The sequence below is a fragment of the Stegodyphus dumicola genome, chromosome 6 (assembly GCF_044657685.1).
Source record: "Stegodyphus dumicola isolate Sdum_Otavi_A_Nest chromosome 6, ASM4465768v1".
In the NCBI taxonomy this organism is placed as follows: Eukaryota; Metazoa; Arthropoda; class Arachnida; order Araneae; family Eresidae; genus Stegodyphus; species Stegodyphus dumicola.
In genome coordinates this window covers 121,171,947-121,195,872 of record NC_140773.1, presented here as the reverse complement: position 1 = coordinate 121,195,872, position 23,926 = coordinate 121,171,947, and the positions used below count along the sequence as shown (strand labels likewise).

General features: G+C 36.9%; 1 protein-coding gene across 3 annotated transcripts in view; it reads left to right on the top strand.

Annotated features, from left to right (window-relative positions):
- The window catches only part of LOC118202573 (bile acid-sensitive ion channel-like), an 80,668-nt gene that overhangs the window by 7,156 nt on the left and 49,586 nt on the right, over positions 1-23,926 (top strand). For all 3 annotated transcript variants that reach the window (XR_015041708.1, XM_085818870.1, XM_085818871.1), the window contains exons 2-4: positions 5,298-5,708; positions 7,799-7,904; positions 14,969-15,078. Coding sequence is in view for 2 of the 3 variants with exons in the window: in XM_085818870.1 (XP_085674996.1) it covers positions 5,344-5,708; positions 7,799-7,904; positions 14,969-15,078 (581 nt within the window). In the remaining variant the exon portion in view is untranslated. The remainder of the gene's footprint in view (positions 1-5,297; positions 5,709-7,798; positions 7,905-14,968; positions 15,079-23,926) is intronic.

Genomic DNA, 23,926 nt, shown 5'->3' with positions numbered 1-23,926 from the left:
AATATGTTAACTATTCTTATAATTATTAAAGAAAACAATGAATATAATTTATTACGTTTGCGTAGCCTTAAAATTAGGCCTTACAATTTCATCTTTAATTTTTCTACACTAACAGAACACAAAATTATTTTAATTTAATAAAATAAAATGCATATCACATATTCTTTTTCAGTTAAAATGAAATTATGGCATGTTATTCAAATAAAATAATAATACCGGGTGAGCCAAAAGTTCCTTGAAACTTTAACAATTCATAAAAAAGAAGGAATTACTATAAAAAAGTGCGGTTTAGAAGAAAGTGCTCAAAAGGAAGTCGGATTCATTTAAGCAGCAAAAAAAAATTAGTTTCAAATGTCACCGGTAGAGTTCCCTGACGACTCGAAACACACTGAACAGGAAAACAATACGCTGCATCCATTTATTAATTCAATAACAATTATTCAACATGACCTCCAAAACATTGCACGACACAGCTGAGGCGATTCACAGCAGGTGTTACAGCTGAAGGCAGCATATCGGAATGAATTGCGAAAAAATTACGACAGATAGAATCTTTGAGTTCGGCCGATGTTGAAGGGCATGAAAGGTGCACAAGTTATTTCAAATAGCCCCACAACCAGAAGTCGACCGCAGTGTGGTCGGGTGTTCGTGGAGGCCATGCGATCTTGCCACCTCGACTGATCACTTTGTTTTTCCCGAAGGTACTCAATAGGAATCGTTTCACTGGATTGGCACAGTGTTGCGGTGCGCCATCCTGCATACGTTGAGTCGTGAATTTTTAATTGTGCTAATGTTATTCAATTAATCAAAATTTAGATATTTTATTTCAATTGAAACTGTAAAGAGCGTAATGGTATATATTTGTAACAGTTAAAAATCTTTAACTATTTTACTTTTTCAGTTGTTCGATTTTTCTAACAAAGACAGGAAGCCTTTCTTTTGAACATTCTGGATGGAGGTGTTTTTGTGAATAGCTTTTACGATAACAGAAGGCAGTATATTAGTGTTGTGTCGTATGTATTTCGCTCTGGGGAGGGGTTTGTTTACTGGGTGGTAAAGGAAGATTTAATTGTCTTTTTTTCACTTTCTCTGTGAATGCTGCAAGTGTTGAATAAATGAGTTTCTTTCTGACTGAATGTAAATTTCATTTTAAGGGAAAGCATTGATTCTTATGTCTTGTTTTTCCTCTTGTTAGCTGGGGGTTGAATTTTAGTTTCTCACGCTTCTGGGTGACTCACAGTTTCCAGCTCTTCAACAGGTCTTTGTACAGCGTTTCTATTTCGATTTGCCGAGGTGTGTGTGAAGATTTTAAGCAAAATAAAAAGAGAAATTCTCGGATTACCAAAGTTAAACTTTATGTGTAATTTTTTCGGTCTATGCTTTTTAGTGGGTAGAGAAAGAGTTTTCTTCAGAACTTGTACGGGTGTTGAAGTCAGACAGATTTGAGTTTTCTGATGTGAAGCTAGAAAAAAGGCATCTGGTACGTTTACCCAGCTGCGGGATTGCCCTATTGCTGGGTGCCTGAGCCAGCAGTCTGGGGCCGCGTTTATCTTGGCCTTAGACTGACGAGAATTTTCGTTTGCGCGATGTCAAGAGCTCTTTCACAAAAAGTTTAGCATCGATTTCCCTTCTTCTCCTCTTCTCCATTATTTCTTCCGAGCACGATAAATAGGCATTTTCGAAGCAGTTCCTGACTTATTGAAGTGTTCCAGAAAGAAGTGTTTGTCCTTATTACCCGGTATCCGCGGTTCCTGACTTAAAGAAGTGATCCAGAAACAAGTATTTGTCATTGGGTTTTGGCACCTGCGGTTCTCGACCTACAGAAGCGTTCCAGATACGAGTATTTGTTACTGGTATCCGGCACCTGCGTTTTCTGACATCTGCGGTCCTTGCTCTTTTTTCCAAAATATTGAATTGGACACTAAGGATTTTTCAATTCAATAAAATTGTCTCCCACCTGTGAGTGAAATTTTATTAAAATTATTTTTATCTCTCTGTTCTCCGTCTTCCCTAATTCCACGGTGGGCTAGTTAACAATCATTTATATATAGAGAGAAGTGATTAGAAATTTTAAGTAAAAAGAGGAGTTATTTTGGAGGATTAAGATTTGTTTCACCAGCTTAATGTGTGAGTTATGGTATATTTAAAACAAAACTAGTACGCTAACAATTAATATGAGTGTTAATTTTGGAATGACATATATGTTATTTTAAAGTTAATTTTGAAGGATACTGATTAGTTTATCCAACTTTCTGAATTTATTCTAGAAATTAATAAATGTGTTTATGATTGTATATTTTTGTTTCATTTGTTTATTTTGTGTTACTTTATTTAGGCCTGTCCAGTCACTCCATTTATTTGAGCTGTAAGGCTTTTCAGAAACATGGAGTTTCAACTCGGGGGGGTGGATTGTTAATATTGTTAATGTAAGGGATTCACAAAGCGCCTTTTAATTTTTGTACTAACCACTTATTTACAATTATTTTAATGTTGGTTTTGGATTAATTGAAAGGATATTTAGGTGCTAAGATTGTATTTAAACTCTTGATTTTTTAAGAGGAACTAATTGAAATATGAAAATTTCCCCTCTGGTGTTTGTGAGGTTTTTGAATTAATGAAATTGAACTAGTTGCTCTTGAATCAATTATAGAATTGATGAATATGTAATTTACTTAAAGTGAAGAAATGTTTTTATCTGGAGAGATAGCATACTATTTTTACCCGGGTACCACCGAAGACTTAATCCTCTTTGGTTAGGATTTTTAAGTGATTTAAGTGAGGTTAAGATTTTTTAAGTGAGAATTTGCCCTTTCATATAGTTAATTGATTCTAAGAACAGTTGATTAAATGTAAAGTGCGTTAGATCAATCTCACAGTTCCTCTCCTCCTCCACACAATATAAGATTCAAAAGTTGCAGATAATTTTTAGCAGAATTTTCTGTATCTTTATGTTAGTTTTTTGTCCGGCACCTTGTAACAAAGTTCAGTCAGGCATTTGAAACGTTAAAAATTTATTACACCAGAATTTTCTCAACGTAACACATAAAGCTTACTACAGATAACACGCTTCTTTAATTTAATGCGCGCACAACTTTGTTATGGAAAAGAGTGAGGTAACGCTCGGCGGATACTGTGCACGTTTCCCAGACCCGTTTCTTCAAAGAAAAATGGTCCAATAATGAAAGATGAGGTGAAGCCACACCAGAATGTCAACTTGGCTGGATGCAGTGACTTCGTCGTGTATTCACGAGGATTCGACGTCTCCCATATACGAGTGTACTGGGTGTTGGCATCCCCGTATAATGTGAAGTGCGCCTCATCCATCGAGAAAACGTTGAACAATCACCGAGGGTCACTTTCAATTCTTACCATAGCCCACTCGGCAAATGCATCACAACTGTTTCTCCTTGAAGTAACTCATGCAGTGATTGCAATTAATAGGGATAGAGTTACAATATCCCATGAAGGATAAGTCAAATCGTTGACTGAGGCACGTGCAATATTCATGCAGCTATGCGAGCACTGCTACTCCTCGTACATTATTCCTCCGTATATCATTCATAATGATTTTCACAGCAGTAATCCGGCCCTTCGATTTAGCGATGTCTTTCACGGTCAGTTTCTTCGAACCGTTTGACAACCTTCAGTATTCCAGAACACGGAATGTGGCCATTCTTTGTCATAGTCTTTTCGCAACGCAACAGTTGCTGACGACCTAGATACAAGAGTTGCTAAATCTACCTAGATCCCAACTCGACAACAGAACAAAAGTTCCACATAGATCAACAAAATAGAATATTCCAAGCGGAATTAGTAGCGCTCCTTCAGGCAATAAAATACAACATCACAAACTCTATAAAAACAGCATATATCTTTACAGACTGTCTTTCAGCGATACATGCCATCGCAAACCCGCACTACCGATCAAAATTAATCCAAAAGATTACAGAAACTTCAGCATTACAAAATCAACACTTCTTTGTCACTTGGCTGAAGGCACATGCAGGGACAAAAAGGAGCGAGGTGCCTGAAATCCCAGCCAAAGAAGCAGCTAGGGTTCAAAACGTGCAAAACTTATTAGTGCCACGGCCTGGCTCGCACTTAAAAAACTCATAAGCAACAAATCTAATTGCAGACCTGGTGGGACAAAGCCGAACAAGGATAAAGGACTTTCCAAAAGCAGGCACAGCACCCAGTTCAATAATAAGAGAAATAACGTGGTTCTTACCACAGCCTTTTTCCCACGTACCTTTATGCAAGGAACGTAACTGAATCAGACCAGTGTATATGTTGAGAAAGAAGCAGTCCCGAACGTTATATATTTAAATGCTCCGTCACAGCTGAACATCATTTAAGAGTCCCGAATTCAGAAATTTAAATGACTGCTTTTATAAGATATGTTACCAAGAAAAACCATCTGAGGAAAAAAATCAGAAATATAATGAACTTACTGTCCACAAGAGGCACTGAGTTATGCAACACAGCATAAACTAACATGACAAAGATATTACCTCAAATATCGTATGTAAGCAGACCTGGAGCTGTCGTTTATAGCATGTAAGTGTGAAAGGCACCAACTATGAAAACATCAATGCAAAAAAAAGGCACTGCCTATGGCGTGGTATACGAACCAATATAATGCATTGAAAGCAGAGCCTGGTAGGATCCCCTATGATCCCATTGGAGTGTAATTGTCTGGAAAACTATTGTGCCTGGACAAGACCCACATTACCAATGGTTAAGCAATGGGTCACTCACTTCACCATATCCATATCCAAATCCATTTAACCTACTGAGCCGACGCTGTTCTCGCACTGTATTATGCATATCATTTCGAGATAAAGATCACTTGTCGTCCGTTGCTATCTCTCTTTGTTTGCAGAATTTCATCACTTTCTGGACACTCCTTCTTGGTGTTTCATTTTCAATGTTGGGTAGGGTAAAAATCAGATTGTCCAAACTTCGACCTTCAACCTTCCTTGGAAAGTTGTTCAAGTGGAATGGGATAAAATATCTCTTACCATATTAAAAAATGCTTTATTGTCTTGTAAATTACGAAGTAGAAAGACAGTGAAGAATAAAAGTTATCAAATAAAACATTTGAAATGTGAAACTGTTTAGGTAAAATATTTATAAATACAACGAAATTCGTCTAATAAATGTGCGAACAACCTTTGTAAAGGGAATAAACACAAATTCAGCACTAAACGAACATAAAAATTTTGTTATATATATTTTTATGCTTGTCTTCTGCAATGTAATTTCAAACATTAATCGCAAATATACTTTTCCAACAGAATTCTGCTTACTTTGGAAAAATCTAATTTCATTTCTTCATAAAGAATGCCATTATTTGTTATTGATGATGCAAACATTAGAATAACAGAGCACACAAGAAGGGAGATTAAAAGAGATGCTGAAAGTAAGACATTGGAAGAGATCAATATGAAACACAAAGCCCTGGTAAAGTATGCATCTAGAGTTTTTACAGATTCATCTATAACAGCTGTGTCCAGTATATTTAACACGGTCGATATTCGTCGAAGGATCTTTCGTGCAGTCGTTCTCTTAATTTGCCTCACTGGTTTCCTCTATCAATGTGTTAGTTTCTTCAAATATGCTCTTCAGTATCCCACTGATGTGAACATCGCCATAGAGAAACTGGAACATTTAGAAATTCCTGCTTACACTTTCTGTAATAATAATGGGTAAGTAATTCCCTTGTGAGTTTGTAATTTATTAACATTGTTAATCCAATTCTGCATTATCTGTGAAAATATCTATTTGTGTAAATATGTAGTACATATGTTAGAGACATTTTCTTTTTGGAGAAATAACATTTAATTCTTTTTAAAAACCTATAGATTAAAATGTGGGCACACTTAATAGTTTTTTTAATAATTTGGAGAAGAGTTAATTAGCAAAACAATGTAAGGTGGCACCTTAATCTTTGAACAGTTAATATTTGATCTGAACTGCTTTTTATAAACCGCCAGCAAGTTTTCATTGAAATCTGTTCGAAGAGATACCATGCAGGTAAATACAATTAAAGCATTAAAAGGTTTAATATGGAAATTCAATATCTTTGCCTAGTGGATATGTTCTATTGTGTATAATAATTAAGTTTGTCGCGCCATTATGATTTTGAAGTAGGAGGTGGGAAAACTGCGCAATGCCCTCGCTGTGACGCTAACCTGGACCTCTCGAATACCCACAGAGTCTGCTACCGTTGCATCATAAAGGCGTGCTGAAAAGAGGGAGAAAATACCTTATATATCAACCTTTAAAAGTTCTACTGGGAATTAGAGGTCTCAGTCGCCAAATTCTCGTGGCGACGAATTATCGTCCACTACCTTTCAGTTCGGGGGCCACTGTAGACTCATTAGGTTATTTTAAAGCAGGAGACATGAAAAATGAGCAATTCCTTCTCCAGAACTCGAATCTGGACCTGTCGAATGCGTGCCGAGTGTGCTACTATTGCACCACGAAGGCATGTTGGAAAAAGAGAAAATACCTTATACTTCCCCTTTGGGCCACTGGGGATTAGAGGACCTAGCTGGCAAATCCTGATGGTGACGAATTATGGTCTCCACGATTTAGTTCGGAAATCACTGTAGAGTCTTTTTTTAAGGTGTAGATATGAAAATGAGCAATGTCCTCGCCGAAACTAAAACCTTGGACCTCTCGAAATACCTGCGGAGTATGCTACCGTTACACCACGAAGGCATGCTAGAAGGAGGGAGAAAATCCTCATAAGTTTTATTTCCAAAATACATCTAACAACTATACAGTTGCTATGCTTGATACTGCAGAAACGTGTCATAATAAAACGTTTCAACAAAAACTTTCATTTTTACGATTCACATTATGGAACGTTATTAAATATTCTCGAGCTCTCAATCTCCTTTTAGCCTTAAATAAACGCTTTTCAGCAAATCTGCCAGTAAAGTACTAAATTTGCTTCAGTTCTGCAGACGTAACTTTAGTTTCTATTCCAGCTGCATCCTATGTCAATAAAAAACGACTACTGGTAGTTAAGGTCAGGAGAGATAAGCTGCAGTCTTTAGTAAATTTGGATACTAATTATTATTTTTATCATCAACTACATCCTCTTTACTATTAAATAAGTTCAAGCAGAAAGCATAAAATTTAAATATAACTCGCTTTTCCTTACATTTACATTTGCTCAAATTTAATGCCTGAAAAGCGACTGAATCAAACACATACTCAAATTTCATTAATATACTTCTTTTTATTCAAAGTAGGTATTTCATGAAATATTTACTTCTGTGAGTATAACAATCTGTGACATTTTGTTTTGCGGAATTGTTTGATCACCTAGCAATCGAAACCTTTGCAAATTTCACTATTTAAAGTCTTCATTCCCTTGAAAGTATGATTTATAAGACGAAACTATTCCGACCGTAATGCGCTAACTTTACGATATGAAATTCGTGTATTTTTTTTGCACATTAATATTCTGCATCAAAACTTCTCATAGTTTCAATAAGTTTAATGGAGTTAAATTTGCAATAAAGTTTATTATTATTATTATATTTTTAATCTTTATGTGTAAAATTGATATCTCTTCGGATCATCTGTCTAAAACTACGTACGATATCTAACATTGTATTTAAACATATGTAATGCTTTTCGTTTAAGCAGTCTCCATATTTCTAGAAACAATAGCGCAAGAAATATAGTCGATTAAATTTGTAATATTTAATACAGATAAGAAAAAATAATATATGCACATTTAAGTATTTTCTAACTTTCATCACATATGTATGTCTTTCAGAATCATGAGAAGCAAATATTGTGCTAAATATCCTCATCATTGTACTGCACCAGAAGAAATTATCTGCGCCAAGTATAAAGAATATTGTTCAGAAAACGATACTATGGTAAGGAAAAGATTTTGGATATAAAACAACCTTATGCTTTCGTTATATATTATAAAGGAAATGTTTCTACATTACGAAATCTAAAAAACGCTGTAACATCCTTTAAATGATTTCAGTCAGTTTGTTTAAATTTATCTTCTTTTCTGCTGCCATAAATTCAGATAATTGTTTTAATTTAATTCAAAGAACAAGGCACCAGCGTGAAATTTAAAATAAAGAAAAATGCAACCTCAATTTAACATGTATTTGAATAAAACTCATCACGATTTTCTTTACATATTCTAAAAAATTTCATTACTATTTTCTTCACCAAACGTTGTTGCATTCATTTCAGCTTTTAACCGCCAAATTGATTACTATGTAAATATTCATATTGCTTCTCCAATCTCTGCCAAACGTTTTCGTTTCTCAGAGAAGAAAGACCCATATCTGATAGCCCTTTCAAATCGATATATTTATTATTCAAAACCTGTGTCAATCTAACACAGTGTTTTCTCTTAATTTTAATTAATCTCTTAAGTTAATTTACGGAGTGCGCTAGGCTAGGCTTTTAACTCCACATCATCAGAGATAGAATAATTACATCAAAAGAGGGGTTCATCTAATAAGGGAAAATTTTGAAGCCTAATTACAAAAATAAAAGCTTTTCAGATAATGCCTTCCGCATGAGAAAAAAGGAAAACTCTTAGAAAGTCTTCAAATTAAATTTTGTGTCTAAAAAGGGCCAGGAATAAATTTTGAGAGAGGAGTCAACATTCAAAAAGTTTTGAAAAGAATAAAAAGGTGCAATACATTTCCTTGATTCTTGATATCAACAGCAAAATAAAATCCTTAGGACAAGCAATCCGGAGAGTTGGGCAAAAGGGCTGGGGGCGAAACCCGTTGGGCGGGTTCTAGTAGCAGTTCAGTATGATACACTGAAGGAGGAGAAGAAAATTATTGGTCGCTATTTAGTGCGACGTTAAAAGGTCCCCTTAGGGGTCGAAAGCAACCCGTTTAGCGGTGGAAAAGAAGCTTTCAAGAAGCTATAGAGAAATTAAGTGCAGTCGCGTGCGCCTGCGGAGATAAGTTGTCCCTTGTCAAAGAAACGTTAGAAGACTCTTCTTAAAGAGTTAAAGAACAGGGTTCCTCCGGTCAATGCCCTTACGCATTGTTAACGCGGGGGCGGTTGGGGTTTAGGAACGAGAGGTAAGCATCCACATGGGCGTCTGTATTCCAATACCGACGCCGTTTAAAAGGTAGTTGAGCATAATCAGGTTGTAAGATTGCTCTGGGTCGCTTTTTAGAAGAGGCAACCGCAGGATCATATACCGGCAGGGTATGTAATACTGGATTTCCAACAAGATGGTTGTTTTTGAAAAATCTTTCCGAAAATCGCTGTACAAAGCGATTAATGGGCATAATTTTGAGGTCGTTATGAATGTCATCGTTCCTTATGAACCATGCAGCGTTTAATATCTGCCGTAAAAATTTTGATTGAAAAATTTGGACGTGTTTACGGTTAGTCAGAGCAGCTGAGCCCCAGATGGGACTCACGTAAGTGAGAATAGGCCTTATGATAGATTTATAAAGCAAGATCTTGTTATCAAGTGACAGGTCGCTATTTTTAGCGAAAAAGAGACGCAAGTTGGCTTTGACAGCTTCCGCATTCGCAATAATTTTTTGAATATGAAGTTGCCAAGTTAATTTTGAGTCTAGTAAAACACCAAAGTATTTGTAAGTAGTAACCCAGGGAATAGGTTCACCGAAGAAAATTAGATTACCTAAACGAGGGATGTTTCTTCGGATGAATAAAGTGGCAGCACATTTAGCGACATTAATTTTGATTTTATACAGTCCGAGCCAGAGTTCTAAGGCTGAAAGGTAACTCTGTAATGTAGAGATTACCGTGGTTATGTTGGTATGTTGAGTTAGGATGGCCGTATCGTTTGCATATAAAGCTAAATCGATACTAGGTGCCTTACGCACGTCGTTGATATAGATATTGAAGAGCAGAGGTGAGACAAGACTGCCCTGAGGACATCCAGCATGGATCGGGCGGGGAGAGGAGAGTTCGTGGTTAACTCGTACGCGGAAGCTTCGTCCGGCTAAGTACGAGCTAATAATTTTAATGATGTGAGCCGGAAACCCAAGTCGCATGAGCTTGTAAATAAGTCCGCCATGCTAAACCCTGTCAAAGGCTTTAGCTATGTCAAGATAGACAATTCCAGTATTCTCTCGCTTACGAAAGCCTTCATGAATGAATTCCACTACACGTAGTAACTGGTGTACCGTGGAGTGTTTAGGTCGGAAGCCGAATTGTTCCGGGATGATTAAGTTTTGATCTCGACAGAATTCATTCAGGCGATTAAGTAAGACATTTTCATATACTTTTTAGAATGAGGAAAGCAGACTAATTGGTCTGTAGTTGACGAGTAAGTTTAGATTTTGCCCCGGTTTTGGAATGGGGACGACCGTTGCAATTTTCCAGCGGTCGGGGAAGTAGCTTCTCCTTAGCATAAAAATAATAAGAACCGTAATCCAAACAATAAACATTACAGGGAAATTTTTAATCATGCGATTAGAGATAGAATCCATGCCTGGAGCCTTGTTGGGTTTCAGTCTATTGATGTATTCCATCACCTCTTTAGGATCAGTGGGCCTAAGTTCAGGCGTGAAAGGTTGTGTTAAAAACTCTTCAACACGTGAATGTATGCGCCCTTGAGTAACCGGGCGGTTACAGTAGGCGTCGTTATTAGGAGTGAATTGAGTAGCAAGGCTGTCGGCTAAGACTTCTGCCTTTTCAGTGTCTGTGTAAGCCATCCGTGCGTCATCGGCCGTTTGGAGCGGCGGAATGTGTCTGGATTGTTTGCGTATTCGAGCGGCAGCCCACCAAATCGAATTGTCTTCAGTCGTTAGGGACTCAATGTAGTGTTTCCACTTCGTCTGTTTGAAGAGACGGGTTTCAGTCCTTATATCGTTCTGTATTTTGCGAAATTGGGCGCGGATACTGGGATCACGCGACCTTTGCCAAAGTTTTCGCAAAACGTTCCGCTGCTTAATTTTGGATTTAGTCTCAGGTGGGAGTCTGACACCCGGATAGAAAATTGGTTTTGAAGCCGCAGCTCTCGCTTCTTTGAGAATGGACTCCAAATTTAGTAAACACCTGTCAAAATCCGAATTGCTGGTAATTTTGATAGGGGGGTAGCAGTACGTTCCAAAATAAATCTAAAATCGTCCCAATTTGTAGAGACTTGCTCCTGTAATTTGGAGTAACGATTTTGGATATCTAGGTGATCAAAACTGGATAGTGATCAGAGTCAAGGTCTTGAATCACTTTTATTTCGTGTCTAAAATTGACATTATAAAAGGCAGCCAGATCAAGAACTGCAGGGGACCCTCTAACAGGGTAGTAAGTCGGGAGGGTAGGAGCTATGATCTGTATATGGTTTCTCTGGCACCATGAATTTAGACTAATTCCATACCTATTCCTGTTAGGGCAAAACCATGCGGTATGACGTGAATTTAGGTCACCAGCTATAATTAGGTGATTTGATAATGATAAAAGTTTATCAGAATCACTGACAGGAAAAGTACCTCTTCCACGTGCAGTTTATAGTGGAGGCAGGTACGCCGAGATGATTGTTAGTGGGGGAGAATTTTGGAGGAAAATTTTGATAATTGTCGCTTCCAAAATACTTAAATCAGGAGGGGTATCATGTGATGCTTAATCGAACGCTTCACGTAGATACAGGTGCCACCACTTGCACGCCTGGCTAATGACACCCTGTCAGTCGAGTACATGTCATAATTCCCAATTTTGGGAGTTCTCCCTGGGGTAAGATGAGTCTCTTGGACTAATAACACGTCAAGATTGTGCACTACAATAAAATCTTTGACCTCATCGATCTTATTGATGAGGCCGTTTGCATTCCATGTGCACATGGTAAGTTCTCTGTTGGTAATTGAACTTTGTCTTAAACAGTTGAATTTAAGGCCGTGGTAAAAGGTTACAGCTCTAAAAAACTTAAGACACGGGTATAAAATAGCCGAGAAATCCTAATTTGAAAGCATAATATAGCTTTCATAAATTAGGAAGGCTCTCATAGGAGCGTCTGCCTGCCTAAGCTTTAGAATTTGCCCAGTGTCGTAAGAACCACGAAACTGGGAGGTAGAGACCAATGGGGTTGCCAGAGATATTCGAAAGAAACGTACCCGACCGATTCGAAAGAAAACGCACCACATACTCCAAGAATTTCAACAGGCAACCCGTAGTGTTGCTTCGATGAATACCATTCGTAAGGAAACACATCTGCTTGATTTTAATGGTCATATTGCCGCCCGTAAGCCTTTCATTACAAAGTTCAATTGCGCTGCTCGGATAATGTGGTGCAAAGCACGGCGACAGTGGACCATATTTCAATGGAAACAGATTCTCTGGAGCGATGAATCAAGGTTCACCTTCTACAGCTTGGATGGAAGGATCTGTGTCTGGCTTCTGCCTGAAGAATGCTCCTGGCAGGATGCCTTGTGCCCACAGTAAATTTCTACATAAGTCGAATTATGACCTGGGGTGTTTCTTCTGGTATTGATTGGGACCCTTGTTCTAAATTCATGTTAAAATCATCGCTGACATCTACTACACTATTCGGTATGAATCCTATGTTCTGGCAGTTTTATGAGCTGGACCCATGTTACTTTTAAGACAACAACGCCAGAGGTCCGCCATGGTATGGTATGGTCACAACGGTGTTAAACGAATGGAATGGCCTGCTCAGATCCTAGACCTGAACTCTATCTAGGAACTTCGGGACGAGTTGGTTAACAAATAAGGAGTGCAGAAACCGTCCAGCATCGGCAAAGGAACTTGCAAGACTTCTACAAGCCGAGTAGAAGAAAATACCAATAGCCGTCATAAAAGGACTTACGGAAAGCATGCCCGGAGGGTTGAGGCTTAATTGCCGCTCGTGGAGGCTCTGCCAAGTATTCAGCATGACTAAATTTTCTTCTCCTTTTTATCACAGGTATCCAAATACTTAATAATTTATAGATAGATAATGCAAAAAACCTTTTGTTTGGTCTTTTTAATCTTAATGACGCATTATCAGTCAAACTATTCAAATTAACAATTTAACAATAATAAATAATTTAACAATAATAAATAATTTAACAATAATAAATAATTTAACAATAATAATAAATTTAACAATAATAAATAACCATTCTTTTACGTTTCTAACACTCAAAATGGCCAAATGGCCGAAATTTTTCAAACGGCCATCAAATGGCCAAAACCAAAACCATCTGCCGATTTTGCCAAAAATCAGAAATTGCATTAAATTCTCATTATAAGCTTTATTTAAAAGATTTTATCCGCCCTATCCAGTATTTCAAACAGTAAATTTTTACAGTTTTGCATAAGGGGACAATACACCTTTAATTTTTGCTTTCTTTCGTTATTACTTAAACGAAAATATAACAAATAATACTTCCAACGTTAAATTTTAAACAATCTAAGTTAAATTTTAATATCTTGCGCCACCATATTATGTTGTAGTCCTCAATGAAAGCGTGTGCAAAACTTAAGCTTGATAGCATTCCTGGAAATAGTATGAAATGGATGGCAAATTCTGTCCATAGTGACAAACATTAATAGAGCGAATTAAATAAAATACTGTAAAAACGCGGATAGTTATAAAAATTCTTGAAAGTTGCCTAAATAATATTTTTAAATTGGTTTTGTTTCAAAAGAAGGTGAGGATGAGTTTGTTTTATAATCTTTGAAGGCTTCAATTCTTTATAACAAATACATTTTTCGATGTTAAAATTTAAAGTCCTATAAAAGAATATAATATTATTTTTCCTAATACAATTAGGAAAATTAACTTTTAAAATGAAATAGCGAGAAACATGTATATTACAAATAATTTCACATCCTTATCAGTCTTGTTGATTTTAAGATATGAAAGCAAGAAAAATTGAAGAATGCTTAATTCCCCTTCAGTTTCATATGATTGCATATTTTTTTTAAATATAGAAAACTGTTTAATTAATATCTTTTTAACATTCTTCCTTTAGAACAAAAAGAAGAGCTTACTTTATCAATCGTGAAAATTTCAAATCTTTGTAACCAATGCGCTTTTAAACATTAAAACTTTAAACTAATAGACCTCAAATACTGAAAAAAATGAGCAATTTTTGAACATTCTCCAAATACTCGATTTTGGGTTAAACATTTCATACAAATTTTAGTTAAAAGATTTTCTTCCGCTCTATCCGATGGTGCAAGCAAGACTTTCTGAGATCTTCAGTTTGTTTGTTAAACTAAGATAGGTGTGAAAACTTGCTTCAGTATTAAATTTTAAAGACATCTAAAGGCAATTTTGAAAACTTCGCTTCACCACAACTTATTGTCATTCCCAACCATTGTGTGTACAAAATTTGAACTCCGTATCTTATCTCCGAAAGTATTTTTAAAATCAGTGACAAACATCAAGAGCGAATTCAGTAAAAGTTTGTATAAGTCACACGGTTTAAGAGTCATAAATGAAAAATAGAAAAATAAGAACGTAAATAAAATTATAACACTAATAATTAAAAAGGGAATTATTAAAAACGTAAATAAAACATTTTAAAGTAAATTCAATGTTCTATTTGTATCGGGACCTTCAGAAACCAGATGACGATTGAGAAGTTTCAAATACTCCTTAATTCTCTTTATCGAGAGAAATAATGAGAAACAATAAATGCAAAAGACGGTAATTAAAAGAATCAGTTTAAAAGAAGGTAATGAAATGAAATAAAAAGCTTACTAAAATGCCAATGTTTCCTTCTCTGAACTAATTACCGAAATCATAGGTTTTGTGATAATATTAATCCGATGGATATTGCAGTCTCAATGAATTCTATTTACCTGCTGAATATTTGCTGTTAATATATTAAAGAATGAATTTAAAGTAAATTCGTCTCTATACAATTTTTTGTATAGAGACGAATTTAAATTTAAAGTTAAAGTTTAAATTTAAACGAATTTAACGAAATTTAAATTTAAAGTTTACTGAACGCGCTATTTATATTTTTCGCAGATTCCGAAACAGAAATATTATTTTTCGAGTGCGAATATGTCTTTAGATGATATAGAGGAGCTAAGCCAGAATATAAGCGACTTTCTTATTGAAGCTAAAGATGCAAATAAGTAAGTAGAAAGCCATTTCTTACTTTACTCAAACGTACATTTTCTTAAAATGAAGAACTTGGGGGCTTAATAGCAGTGTGACGTGAAAATACCGATGTAGTCCTGAATCTAATTACAAAACACCTTTACTAGATATGATGCAATAAGAATGGTACTTTATTAAACGAAATTTATCTGCGTTAATTTTTAACCCACTTACGTAACCCACTTAAAACCACTTACGTAAAATTTCATGACTTTGTTATTCATTTTCTCCCACAATATCAGCATCTGTCGATTCAGCAGTATTTTTAATATTATCTCAATTCTTAACATATAGAAACATTAGGGTATATAGAAGCACATGAAAAATGAGCAATGCCGTCGCCGAGACTCGAATCTGGACCCCTCGAAAATGCGTCCATTGTGCTACCGTTATACGACAAAGGCATGTTTGAAGGGGGGAGAAACTCCCCCCTTTTAAACGGCGACTGGAGATTAGGTGACCCAGTCACACAGGTGGTAACAAATTGTGGTCCACCACCTTTTTAATACGTGTGCCACTGTAGAGTCTTTTTTACTTCCTTGTGAGAAGTAAAAAGGAAGTATTGTAATCGCGAAAAGCTTCAGGCAGCATATTTCAACGAAAATATCCATTTTGACCGCTATCGAATACAATTTAACGATTTTTTTGCGTGATATCTGTACGTAAGGACAGAATAAAGTACTTTTTTCCTTCAAAAAAATTATAAAACTGCTTTAAAATTAATTCTGAAGAGAATTTTTCGTGGCGTCTGTACGAACGTAGTATGTACGTACGTGCGTACGTACGTATCTCGCATAACTCAAAAAAGAGTAGCCTCAGAACGTTGAAATTTTGTATATAGGACTGCTATAACATGTAGATGTGCACCTCGTATTTTGGTTGCAATCGGCCGCACCAAACGTATATAAATATATTTATATATATATATATCCACTCTGTTACCCGGCTCAGTGATCTCAGTTTCTTTACTCTTATATGTTTGTAAATTGTACATTTTTTGCTTTAAAAATGATTGAATTATGTTGTTCTTATCTTCCGGTTAAGGATTTTATGCCTTTAGTAAATCTGTGTGCAATATTTTTAGAATTATCAGCAATTTTAAAGTCGTTTAATTTCCGCTAAGCCTTTTTTTAATGACGGCCATTGATGTTTACATTTGAAACAGGAGACTAGTGGATTTGTTGCCGATTTAGAGAAACATAGCTTCGCAACAACAAAAATAACGCATTTATTTATTATTGCCAATTAAATCATGCTTAATTCTTTCTGGAATTTTTTCGAGGAAATAAGTTTTTGAGATTTACTTTGTAATTTTTAATATAGATATTTTGAGTTTTTATGTATTTTTGCCTTCTCGCGAAGTGAGAACTGAATTAATTAAATGAGAAATACTCAATCGTCTGTGAAAAACTGTTTCTTTTTTGTTTTGTTTGCTTAATTTCTTTTATACATCATTATAGCTTTATTATAGTATTTGAATAGAACATGTGGCAACGATTATATAATTCTATTCTTTAAATGATATAAATGTTGTGCATTATGAGTTATAATATGAACGAAATATATAAGTTAACAGTTATATAATTATTGGATTATATAACAGTTAACTTATTTAATACTGCTAAGCGCCAGAGTGTCGCTATGGTAAACAAATACTAGAGTGAATTTTAAAGAATGCATTTATTCTATTGTGGCTTATGCGCTGTCGGCGAAGTAGATTTAATTCAATCCAATAAGTTTAAATGAAATGCATCAAAAAATGCGTATAATTTAACATTCCGTACAAGGAAGTCATGTGGTGTACACATCAGATTTTTTTAAGCAAGAGTACAGGAAAAATTAGCAGTGCCCTCACCGGGACTCGAACCTCGATCTCGATCACGAAGGCATGCTGGACGGAGGAAGAAAATACCTTCTAATACATATTTGTGAGGAAATATATTCGCAGGAAAAAAGTGCCTTCTAATACATATACATATTCGTGAGAATGTTGATGAATAAAGTGGTTGATCATTTGGTTCCAGAATAAACAATAAAAAAGGAGTTGTTCTTTATCCGAAAAGAATAATACATTAATACTTTGATACGTATAGCAGAGTGTGTACAAAAAGTTCAGTTATGAACATTATTTCTTAAACAAAAAGAGTAGATATTACTATTTAAAGCAAAGTTTCTCAGTTAAAGAATTTAGTAAAAAATAGGTACAATCAGGCGCCTGTAAATGTAAAATTTGGTTATAATTACTGAACATCAGGAATTCTTTTTGATAAAAAATATTTCTTATGAGAAGAAGATTTAAGTATAGAAGTTTTATGCCTGTATAAATGAAATCCGCAGAGATGTGCGTAAATAGCATTTGCATGGAGTCGGCTGAAAAATTAATGATAGAGAGTACTATTAGTCTAGAATGAAAGAAATAATCACTGAAAAGAAAAATATTTACTTTGTAGTTTTTCAATATATGTGGCTGAAAAATTGCGCAAAAGTAAAGAAAATACTATAATGGGTTATAACTCATTTAAGCACATGAATACTTTATTAATTAGAAAACATTTTCTGCGCATACCACGTAAATTTTGGATTTTGCATTTACTGAACTATATTTTCCACAATGTTGAAATTGCTTTGTTAAAATTCTTTAACTTATTTTAATTAGAAATGCTTAGAATCAAGATTAGGAAAATAAACAATGTAAATTTATTTTTGAAAAACTTCGTGTGGTTAATTCTAATATTTACGAGAGCGTTGATCAATAATAGCCTTTAGAACATGACATATCTAGCCTAGACGCTGTAACAATACGTAATAAAATATTTAAAAAAGGAAATTTGTAGTTCTATATAGCACGATTATTTAGACAGAAACAAAAATAGAAACAAAAATCAACTACTAAAGAAAAACAGTGCATCATGTAATCTTTGTTCATATATACCTCTAATTTCTAAGCAGCTGAGTTTAAATACAGGAAAATGGAAGATCTTACTAGTCGTACTCACAAACCCTGTCAGCGCCAAAGCAATATGAAGGGAGCTCCATAAACTGGGTACTTTGGGGAGAGCTGCAAATAAAAAGCCACTCATCAGTGATTAAAATGCCTGTAAGATGAGAAAATGACACCAAAGTCATAAAACCTAGACTGTGGAGCAATAGATGACAATCATTTGGTCATTTGAGTCTTGCTTCGCACTGTTACCGACTTCTGGATGAGCTGACGTCCGACGAATGCCATTCCAAGCTTATGACAGAGATTCTTTGCTGCCGAGAGTGAAACATGACGGGGATTCTTTCATGGTTTTATCAGCCAAATTGTGCTATTTTATGGGATCCATCATTTCTGTGCAAGATTATATTGTGTGACCTTGCGCAAAAATTAGATGACCATTCTGGCTGATCACAACGATCCCATGGTACAAATTTTGTTTCCCAATGGTGATGTGTTCTAAGACGGTAGAGCTCTTGTTCATTCAGCTTGCCTCGCCCATTACCGTTTTTCTGAGAGCGAGGCTGAACTTTCACATCTACCATGGATACCACAATCGCCAGATATCAATATTATTATGCCTTTGTGGGCTAAAGAAAGGCTTTTCTGGATGAGTAGGTCGCACTGCAGGAGTTCCTCGTTTTACCCGTGCATAAGCAGTACTACAATAGCCAGCTCTACAAAAGCTATATTTTCGTGAAGCGGAAGATCCAAACAACAAGCAGATATAAAATTCATCGCCGTACGACAAATATGGAAATTGTTATGATTTTTTAAAATTTACGTCGCCCGAATGAATCGCCTGAGTCTTACATAGTGGATATAACTGTCCATCCATAACAGCCGTCGCCTGAAGGAATGTAAACGGTTTGATATCAACGGATGCGAAATAACCTCCGGAACATTTTAAGTCACGGCGATAATTAGTACGCTAATTATCGATTTTTTAATGAATTATCACGTGTTTGTATGAACTTTGACTTTCTAAGGAAACTCGACGTGTGCCCGGTTCCCAGCTGCCCCCGTGGATTCGCAGCAGCTCCGTCCGCGAGGATTCACAACAAAGGAAACTGGACAATAGTTTTACCGAGTGCTGCATCAAAGCCAACACCGCTGCAATTCTGATACCGACGACATCAGTCTCCTAATTAGATGAGAGTTACAAATTTTCAAGTTTGGAAAAAATCGGTCCACTAGAACCTATTTTACGCATTTTTCGTGTAATTTTACGGACTTAGTTTTTATACTGACCCCCAACATAACAGCGAGGCAGCGCGACTGCCGATAAGTGTGCCAATTAATTAATTAAGAGCAAGACAGTACCGTCAAAGCATAACGTGTGCAGTGCATACATCTGTATGTATTATCTTTAAGTGTGCGTGGTTGTGAACTTTATAATAACACTATTGTTCTTTGTGTGAAATGTGTCGTATTATAGTATTTGAACTACATGTACATGTACAGATGAAACACAGAGAAGCTTAACATCCAAGGTAGGATTGCTTGATCATATTTATATTATCTTAATAGCCGTGATAGTATTTAATGTCAGTATAAATCTTTAAAATATTAGTATTTAATATCAGTGTAAAATTTTAAAGTCTCCAATTACTAACGAATTACCATAGCAAATTTTCTATATGCAAGTTATTTTATGTATTGGTCAATCGGCTATTATTGTGAGTGCTATTCTGAACTCTAACTACCTGTAATCTGTCTCTTTGCTCATATCAATTAAGTCTAATACAACTAGTGTAATTACGGCAAATAAATATGCTGTAAATCTCATAAACCTGCTAATCACATTTTTAAATTTGGTATTACCTGTAGTCTTGCCAATTATGTATAATTAGCGCAAATACACAAATTCCCCATACTCTTTCCCTAAATTAGTATTCCAAACCCTCCCATTCTTGCATAATGTTCAGTGGGTCCAGTGCTACCTTCTCAATACTCCTACAGCTGCTACAGTGTAATATGTGTCATTAATTGTATTTGAAATTAGTGCAAATAGTAGATGTGCAGTATTTTCAAAGTAATAGCATATTTTCACGCATGTGATACCCTCTATGAGTAAAAGTGAGAACTGTTATTAGACAGAGACTGTCATTCGTGTGTTCAGTGCAAACAAGATTAATTCGATAACAGCGTCTGTTACAACAACTAGTTAGAGGCTTTATCTAGTTTCAATCAGGCAGCCATTGGTTCGAGACTGTTATTAGTTAAAGGCTGGTATTATTAGTTAGAGATTGTTATTAGAAATTGATATCAGTCTGTTTCAACAATTAGTTATTAGCCTGTTACAACAACGGCGTCGGTTTCAACAATGAGTTAGAGACATTATCTAGTTTCAAGAAAATCAGTCGAGACTATTATCAGGCTAAGAACTGTCATTATTAGTTAGAGACTGTTGTTAAAGATTGTTATTAGTGAAGCTATATCAACCCCTTCATATCACGGTACTACAATCTACTCTATCAACTGACGAAGATATAACAACGTCGTCTAGGGCCTTAGACCCGACTTCTATCTTAAACTCAGACATAGCTCATGCTAAAAAGGCAGGCCTCTTCTACCAGGAAATCAAGAGAGTAGCAACTACCTACCGAGGTGGTAAATTTCTGCTCCGAACAGAACTCAGAGAACGTATTCTTACCTCACTAGAGGCTCTACAGAAGTTAGCCCTAGAAGACCCCGAATGCACAGCAAAACCAACAAAAGCCGACACAGGTACCAATACCTCCACTCTCTTCTGCTGCGAATTAGCACATACAAATAACCAGTATCAACAGACCAGCAGAGCCATAACGTGTTCGCTGAAGCACCACTGCCTAATCCGATCAGAGGACCATCCTACGCGGCTGTCGCAGCTAAGGCTAAAGATACTAGTCACGTAACTACGCCCCGGCACACGCTATTACTATATCCTAAGGAAGCCACCTGCTCCACTAGTCAAGACCGTAAGGCTAAATTAAGCCAGGAATTCCCACTTCCCAAGATAGGAGTAAAGGTAACCACAGTCAGAAACATACAAAAAGGAGGTCTAGCCTTTGACTGTCACACGAAGGAGGACCTTGACAAGCTTAAAAATATGCTAAACAGTGCAAAGGGACAAGAACTGGTAGAGACCAAACTTCCCGCCACAAAACTTCCAGGAGTTGCTATCCACAGTGTCTCACAAGAAGTTCAGGAACACGAAGTAGAACGAGCTCTGGGATCGGAGCACAATGCTACCAAATCAACAGTCAGATCCTCTACCGTCTCCGAGATAGAAGATACACAGTTAAATGGGTTCTTTAGTGCCAACCTACAGTCTACCAGCGAATCATGCAGGCTCCCAGACTCTGCCTCGGCTGAAGGGCATACCGAATTGCAGACTTCTATAACACCAAACGATGCTACAGATGCCAGGAGCTCGGCCACACTCAAAAGGAGTGCTCCAACAAACACTATTGTGCATACTGAACAGAAGAACACGACATCCGTGAATGCCGAGCGCAGAAGCCCGCGTGTATCAACTGCGCAGACTATAACTATAGGACAAACAGGAGCATCTCCTGCGATCATCCAGCCTATGACGTCAACTGCTCCTCGTACGGAAGATAAATCAGTAATATCAGACGCAATACCAGATACGAGTGATTTGCCACAGTCGCCCACACAAATGATGCAAACACCAGACATCCAAAGAGAAGATTAATTTACAAAAAGCAAAAGCCGCCGCGTTACAATTGATCCAAAATACTATCAACCATCAACCAAATATACTATTGATTCAAGAACCTTACTGCAGAGCAGTGCAAGTAGCCTGTTTGCCACTCTACTGGAAAATCTTTCAGCGCAAAGCACAACAGAATGAGCCACCTGTTGTAAAGAAAGAAGTAGAGGGCGCTGCTTGGCAGTAGCGCAACGCATGTAAGTAGAAACGAAATGTCGTTTGATTAGGCAACATGATTTCTGTGAAGGTAGTCCACCTAACAATAGGACAGTTGTAAATATGTAAATATAACGAATAATAAATAGCATTAGAAAACTGAACCATCGGATGTTTTGTGCTTGCTCTACGGGCCGCCATGGATAAATGCAGGTTCGTCACACCACCACCAAGAGCAGCAATCGCCTGCTGCAACCCGCTCTGGTCCCTGCTGATAATTGCACAAAAGCAAGACCATGTAGTAATCCTCTTCAGCTTCTCAAATTCACAGATCATCATTTCCTCCATCTACAGTCCCCCACCGGATGATATCCACCAGACTATCATGAGCATCGAAGAAGTAAAAACAAAATGTCCCACATCACATGTTATAGGTGGTGATTTTAATGCCCACAACATCATATGGGGTTACCCATCTACCACTCCAAAAGGGCAAGTCTTAGAAGACTACATATTGGCCAGCAAGCTGCAAATCATAAACACCCCCAACGCGCCACCCACATTTGACAACACGTACCACCACGGATGGCCAGATATTACAGTAACTACTAATGATATAGCCAATAACCTATAAGACTGGATGGTAGCAGATGAGGAGAGCTGCTCGGACCATCGCTACATACACTTCAATATTGCAAGCGCCACAAGGATCAGCATCTTTAAAAGATACAAACTTGCGGGTAACAAATTATGAGTACTTACCAAACCTTTCTCTCTAACATTACAGCAAGAAGAGCAGGAGCTAAGTCAATACAAGAGCCCCAATGATCTGAACACTTATACCGAGCGGCTGCTTGACACTCTACGGAGCATTTGCGATCAGCACCTGCCCACCAGAGCAGCAAAACGATTGCAAGGAATTTCCTGGTGAACAAAGGAACTGCGACTGCAACAGCAAAAGTGCAGGGCTTTACGACGTCGCCTTCGTACCAACATCAACGAAGCCACGAAGAATGCAATAATAGCAACCTTTAGGATGGAAAGAACGCATTATAAGAGTAATATCCTTAAAGCCAAGATAACCAGCTGGCGTAAGTTCTGCTCAGAAAATAAAAACTCATATGGAATTCTGCACAAGCTTGCCACCAACAAGGTCTTTAAGCGGGATCAACTCTATGCCCAAACTGCCGACCAACCCATTAACACCAACATAGCAGAATCCACGGCAGCCACAACCTTAAACACAGTCTTCCCAGCAGATGATCCGGACGATGACACGCCACAACAACGGTACACAAGGGAAAACACTACTATCCCAGAGACTCCAGACGACGAACCATTTGAAACGGAAGAGATCAAACAAATCTTTCGCCAGCTTCCAGTCAAAAAGGCACTAGGTCCTGACGGCCTGGATTATGCAATAATCAAGGTCGGCTTCAATGCTCGACCCACTTACTTTAAAGCTCTGTTTGACAAGCTTCTACAATGTCAAATCTTCCCTACTGCATTCAAAAGAGGACAGGTCGTCCTGTTTTTAAAAAAGCATAAATCCTTGGAAGATCCAAGATCCTTTAGACCCATATGTCTGTTATCTGCATTGGGTAAGATCTTCGAAAAACTGCTAGTCAACAGGCTGAAACACCATCTATACTGCCAAAACTTTCTTAGCCCACATTAATATGAATTCAGGACAGGCACATCTACCCTCCATGCTCTAGAACACATTCGAAAACATACAAACGACAACAGAATCAACAATCTACATACTGCTTTTATCTCTATAGATCTTCAAAGTGCCTTTGATACCCTCTGGTGGCCTGCAATAAAGCAGGGCCTCAGGGAGGCAAAGTGACCAAGAAATCTTTTTAATATCTTCACTGACTATCTCCACTCCAGAAGTCTAATTACAGCCAATAATAACGGTGTCGTCACTAAACAGCGGGAAAGAGGGTGCCCACAAGGCTCATGT